A 6716-nucleotide genomic window follows, 5' to 3' on the forward strand; every position below is an offset into this window, starting at 1 on the left:
AGTGAACTGGATGGTTTATGATGAAACTGCACAGAAAGGATAGTTGAGAAATTATGAGACCAGAATACATTTTAGGATCCAGTAGGTGTTAATTGCAAATGTTTACATTCCAAATGGTAATTTACAGCTTCATGGAGTTGAGGTAAAACGTTTGCCAAAAAATCTGCAAAGACCACTGAAATTCAAATCTGTACAAAAATGTTTTCTCTCATGTACAGTATACAAGCAATAGTTGCTGCCCCTTTCCCTCCACAAAAGTACTCCAGCTTGTTCAAACATTTGGTTTGGTGTTACAAACCAACAGTATATATTGGTTTATGCAAGTCCCTGCAGAAATCTTACTGAAGCCACCGAAATGCAAAAAGATAATTTGTCCAAATGTTGATATTTTTGTTTGCAAATGAAATAGATTTTGGAGCTATAATGCAAAAAAAAATATTGTATCCGGAAATGGCAAGTACATTAACCCAAAAGGGTTGGGAGTATGTTTAAAAAAAGATTTTAAAAATAAATAAAATTAGATAAAAATCAGAATGATTAGGAGAGCGATGGACGTGAATCCCTTACCGGTACCTGTCTGTGCCAGTGTGTTTGTGATGGCACGCCGAGCTCAATATATACGGCACGCTCAGGGGTGGAAACTCTGCCAACAGTCCTCTGTGTCCAAGCCACCCTCCAGATCAGCCTGCAATAGGCCGAACAGGCAGGACTGGGGGGGTCACCGCTTTGCTGGCCCCCCTTCTCACGCCCCCTCAAAGTTATTTCATTAGTTGTCAATTTCGTCCAGCCGGTCATTGTTCGATATCCACATGATTCAGCACACCCAGTGCCAAGAGTCCCACACTTACAATGAGAGCTGCCTGTATGCCTGATACAGTAGTGAGGGAGAGAGGGAGATGATGAGAGATAGAAGAGGGAGAGTGCCAGAGAAAAAGCGATTGATTTGACTCACAAAATGTAGTATATGTCAGTTTACTCAGTTAGGAATAATGGTTGAGAAATAATTTAAGTTGTTTGGTCATTATTGGCAATGCTCTCCATCAGAGGGCATTTAGTGTAAGTATGTGCTGTAACATAGAAGTTTCCCCATCACGGCCAAAGACGGAGAATATCAATTCCAGAGGTCAGCTGTTGGCAGGAGAAGAGCAGAGTTGCACACCATTTTGTGTTGTAAACAAGAGGGCATAGATTGTCATTTCACTGGCTGGATGCAAGGATTACACCTGTTCAATGTAGATAATGCTGTAAGTTTATAGACGTTTATAGATTACAAAATGCTGCGCTGGCTGGAGGTAATGGGTTTAGTCCTGTGGTGAGAGATGGAGTAGAGGTGTCCACTGGTGATAGAGAAGATGGAGTAGAGGTGTCCACTGGTGATAGAGAAGATGGAGGAGAGGTGTCCACTGGTGATAGAGAAGATGGAGTAGAGGTGTCCACTGGTGATAGAGAAGATGGAGGAGAGGTGTCCAGTGGTGATAGAGAAGATGGAGTAGAGGTGTCCACTGGTGATAGAGAAGATGGAGGAGAGGTGTCCAGTGGTGATAGAGATGGAGTAGAGGTGTCCAGTGATGATAGAGAAGATGGAGTAGAGGTGTCCAGTGATGATAGAGAAGATGGAGTAGAGGTGTCCAGTGGTGATAGAGAAGATGGAGTAGAGGTGTCCAGTGGTGATAGAGATGGAGTAGAGGTGTCCAGTGATGATAGAGAAGATGGAGGAGAGGTGTCCAGTGGTGATAGAGAAGATGGAGGAGAGGTGTCCAGTGATGATAGAGAAGATGGAGGAGAGGTGTCCAGTGGTGATAGAGAAGATGGAGTAGAGGTGTCCACTGGTGATAGAGAAGATGGAGGAGAGGTGTCCACTGGTGATAGAGAAGATGGAGGAGAGGTGTCCAGTGGTGATAGGAAACAGAGGAAGGACACTTCTTCTGAGATCATAGATCACTTGCAGTGTTGTTACTAGAATGTGATTCACTGCAGTGCAACTTTCAAGTTTCAAGTTTTATTCTTATGTCACATTACACAAGTGTAAGAGAGTAAAATTCTTAGGGTTCGGTTCCTGACATTGCAGCACAAGACAATAAGGCAATAGGCATAATTCAAGATTTAAAACGTGCAGTGGATAACAGTGGGTTAGGTTTAGCAGTGTGAGACAGATAAAGAACAATGTGGCTACCTCAAGGTGGACGAAAAAAACTGCAAACAGGAAATACGAAAATATTTAGCAACTGGTCAAGGAAGTTGACTTGGAAGTGTCTTGTGCTTGTCTATTGTTAAAATGGTTATAAAATAGGGTTAAGGGTTATGTTTTGGTGTGTCGCCATCATCAAGGTTTTACACGCTGAAACCAACAGTATTTTGGTTTTAACAATAAACCAAGTACACTGTCCTCAACGAGTTGCAGAATATTTTCCTCTCTTTAGTGTAGTGAGACAAAATGCACATGTGAGGATGGGGAAATTAATAGAGCAGAACAAGATACTGTATGCCTTTGGTAGAGATCTTGTTTATTGAATACTGAGTAATACAGTAATTTACAGACACAAGCGTATTATATTAGCCTTGTGTGGGTGGAGATCTCAAACAATGAATACCCACCTAAACCATTGGCCAGCACACACACACACACCCACACACACACCCACACACACACCCACACACACACACACACACACACACACACACACACACACACACACACACACACACACACACACACACACACACACTACTAACTACACTACACAATATTTCTAGTTCATAGTTAATTTATAGTCTATGAAGTCCATGGAAATATTCAACAGACACACAGGGCTGAGATATTCACAACATTGAACAGAATGTGCAAAACAAAAAGGTGAAAGCCCAGTGCACAGCAGTGCAACTTCTTCAAGGTTATGATTCCAGCAGGAATAACACAGTATCCAAAAATAGCCTAGAGCAATCACACACTTGAATGGCCACGACTGACCTTAGATACAATACCTTATATAAGTCCTGTCACATCATTCTAACTGCAGTGCTTTATAATATGTTTGGAGCCTTCATCGGGCCTCATGGAAAAATCCTGTCAATCTTTGTATAACTATATTGCCTTTTAAGATGCTGATTGTTACCGTTTTTTGGTTGTTGTTTTTCTGTCAAATGTTTTTCTTTAATAAAAAGATAAAACCTTAAGCTCTAGATCTTTTATTTCATTGTGCAAATTGGACACGTCGCACCTGCTTGGTCAGGTTCATTCTAGAACGGTACAGAATGCACACCGACATAACACATGTTCAGTACATCACTGTTCATTATGTGTTGTCTCTTGTGTCATCTGTCCCTTTGGCCAGTCAGTTACTGATACAGTTTAACTCGTTAATGGAGCTGAAGAAATCCAATGGGTGTTTAGAGGAAACACCTCAGAGGGTGCTTCCTGCTCTCCAAAGGAAGGTTCTTCAGCCAAAGTTAAGGGATTGGCAAGCACCCAAAAGTGGCCAACTCTCATCAGAATGCCGTATCAGTTGGGGAGCTGTGGCAGACTTGTACTTTCACCTCAACTCTGCACTGAGTTTAAGATATGGATGGGGAAACCAAAGTAGATAGGAGTGGGCAATCTGGGCATAGATGTAGAATATAATGTAATGTACATGTAAATGACAATATCAAATGAAAATATCTGTATTAGCAAGAGGCCTTAAAACTACACTTACATACAGTACTTAAGATAATAAGATAATCATCTTAAGGGATGTCATTGAAACCAAGTGTTTGACCTAATTAGAATACATAAAAGGAGTTTGTTTGAGTGATTGAGTGGGTGGATGTGTTTTTCATAACCCCAGAAATATGCACTATAACCTTAGTGCATGCACTACTTCCAAACTCTCCCGTTTCAATCATTGTTCAAAAGATTGAATAATGATGAATTGCTTGAATGATGCTGAATTGCACTAGATCTTAGGGTAAACATTGACAGAGATCAATTGTTACATGACTGTTAGTGTCCTCCAACTGGTCTTTAATTAATAGTCTACACATTGATCTTTTTGATCAGGAGCAACACCATACACTACAGGGAGAGAATTTCTCCAGATGACATCATCAACTCCGGTGATGTGCTGCAGATGTGGATCAAAGCATTTATCAAACATACCATGTGTTCCTAATGCTGAAATTCCCCTTGTCATTAAGGCTTACATAAACTGCCTCTCGAAGACAACCAAAGCTGTAGCTGACAGAATTCTACACTTTTGACATTGAGCTGGAGTGTAATCGGTGCTGTACCATATTTCTTGATATGTTATTCTACCAATTCTGTATTGGCTCTGGTCTGTTCTTGTTGATGACAGCAAAAACACCAATTCCCATGTGAAACAAACCATCCCAATCAATTCCATGTCAAACAAATTTTATTCGCCATTGAAACATACATAGCACTTCTCACTAAGCAGGAGCAGCATTTGCCATGGTTAGGGTGAGGCAGAGGGCAGGCACTGATGGTAGCAATGGAGAAGCTCTGGGGGGGAAGGTGGATCAGGATCCTCTTCAGCTGGCCCCGGCGGCAGCAGGGGGGGCAGGGGGCGCGGGGGCAGGGGCTGGGGCGGGGGCTGGGACTGGGACAGGAGCCGGGGCGGTGAAGCAACCCCTCTTGTGCCACTGCATGTCCCGCACACGTCGCACCGACTGGATCTGAGGTGCTGCGGCCTCCCAATCATTCCAGTGCTTGAAATCTCCTCTCTCAAACACAAACTGGCGCCCCCTGTAGCCTGGGTACATGTAGCCAACCCATCTGGAGCAAGGGAAGAGAGACAGAGAGTCTTAAAAGACAGCAACAGTAAACCAGTAAAACATGCTTAAAAGAGACTGTTAGAATATGAGAGATATAGTAGCATATTTCTGGAGAAATATCTTTGAAATGGGGTTTAAGGAGAAAGACAAGAGAGAAGGTGAAACAGTCAGCAGAGAGAAACAGTAAAAGACCAAGGGACAGAAAGCAGTTGGGACATTGAGAGAGAAAAGAGAAAAGAGAGTTCTTACGTTCCGTTCAGAGCCTTGACACTTGCTACGCGATCTTGAAAACCGTGACCCCACAAACTGGGAACGTCATCATCCACAATCTCCATCTTCCTACCAGCGAATCCTGGGCTCTCGAACAGATGAAGCTTATGATCGGCACTGTCCTAAAGACGGGACATGGAAATAAGATCCCCACACACACACACACACACACACACACACACACACACACACACACACACACACACACACACACACACACACACACACACACACACACAGACGTGATCAGTGAATGCTGAGACAGTAAGTGTTGACTGTTGTGGTAGTCTGATACTCTATGAGTATTCAGATGATAGCAAGTTGTTGAAATGGTCTGAGTGTGGGGATGGATGATCTCTGCTGAGATAATAAACTGCTGAAACGATCAGTAAATGTAGAGATGGACAGTCAATGTTGAAACGATCAGTAAATGTAGAGATGGACAGTCAGTGCAGAGTGTTGAAATGATACATTCTAGTCCGTGAGGATAATGACATTGTGTGAGTGCTACCCACCACTTTGAGAGGTCGCAGGGACCAGAAGGAGTAGCTGTACTGACTGTTGGTCCAGGTGTCCCAGCGTGGATACTCGCCTTTCTCCAAGACAAACTGCTCACCTGCAAACCCCTGGCGGTCATACCCTACCCATCTGGAAGGAGAAAGCAGTCATAAGGCTGAGGAACAGTACCTCTCTTTAGCATGTCATGTTGGCAAAACTAGGTTAACACAAGGTATCACTTATAATCAAATAAAAACACAGAAAAAGACGCTGACTATCAGTGTATGAATGTGTGTGTGTGTGTGTGTATGACTGTGTGTGTGTGTGTGTGTGTGTGTGTGTGTGTGTGTGTGTGTGTGTGTGCCAATGCACCAATACTCACGGCCCAGACTCAACCAGCAGAGATCCCACCTTCTCAAGGCCCTTCTCTGATACATCTTTACACTCCGCCGAAAACTCAGCCTTCCGGCCCTGGAAGTTCTCAAACTCAAACAGCACCACCTGGCCCAGGGAGAGGAGGGGAGGAGGGAGACGTTTAGATCAATAAAGTGGCAGAAAAGACAGGAGAGGAGAGGGATAAGAAGGAGAGGAAAAAGCTACATGTAGAAGTCAGTAGTGGGCAAAGAAAGAGAGAAAAGAGTAAAGCGAATGATCACATCAGAAGATATCTAGAGATAGAGAGAGACGACAGCAGAAAGGAGAGGATAGAAGGGGAGGGGGAGGATCCAGTACCTTATATGTGGCTCCTGCCCCACCCTGGCTTTTCCCAGCAGCTAGCTGCTCAGGGGCACTCTGCTGCTCCGACATCCTCCTGGTCCGCTGGTCCTCTCTCTGGACACACACAAAGGAGAAAGAGTTTTAATGTCAACACACTGACCGTCACTGCTGAACAACACTATCACAATACCAGAGGGAAAAGTCATTTCCTGTGGCCTGCGATCACTGTTCTGCCATCTTCATTTTGCCCCAGGAAGCCACACTGTATTTGTAATTCCCAGCCCATTTTAGGAGATTCTGTGTCAATCTCCTAAACCCACCCTAATGAAAACAAACCTCTTACCCCCTTTCACGCCATCTCTCCTTATTGATCATATCCAACCCTGCCAACCCCTCACACTATCATAATACCAGCAACCCTCACATTTTCTATTGTTAGTCTTATAAACCTCTCTCTCTCG

At 43.6% G+C, this 6716-nt stretch overlaps 1 protein-coding gene across 1 annotated transcript; it reads right to left on the reverse strand.

The window, feature by feature from the left end:
- Window positions 1-4527: 4527 nt before the first annotated feature.
- LOC308157478 (beta-crystallin B3-like) lies at window positions 4528-6345 on the reverse strand (the record flags this gene model as incomplete). The annotated part of the gene is made up of 5 exons (XM_080531035.1): window positions 4528-4771; window positions 5020-5162; window positions 5556-5688; window positions 5921-6039; window positions 6271-6345. 5 exons carry the CDS (start codon window positions 6343-6345, stop codon window positions 4528-4530), a joined length of 714 nt encoding a protein of 237 aa, XP_080387161.1.
- Window positions 6346-6716: the final 371 nt, after the last annotated feature.

This window comes from Nansenia antarctica, assembly GCF_963989245.1.
Source record: "Nansenia antarctica genome assembly, chromosome: 5".
NCBI classification, from domain to species: domain Eukaryota; kingdom Metazoa; phylum Chordata; class Actinopteri; order Argentiniformes; family Microstomatidae; genus Nansenia; species Nansenia antarctica.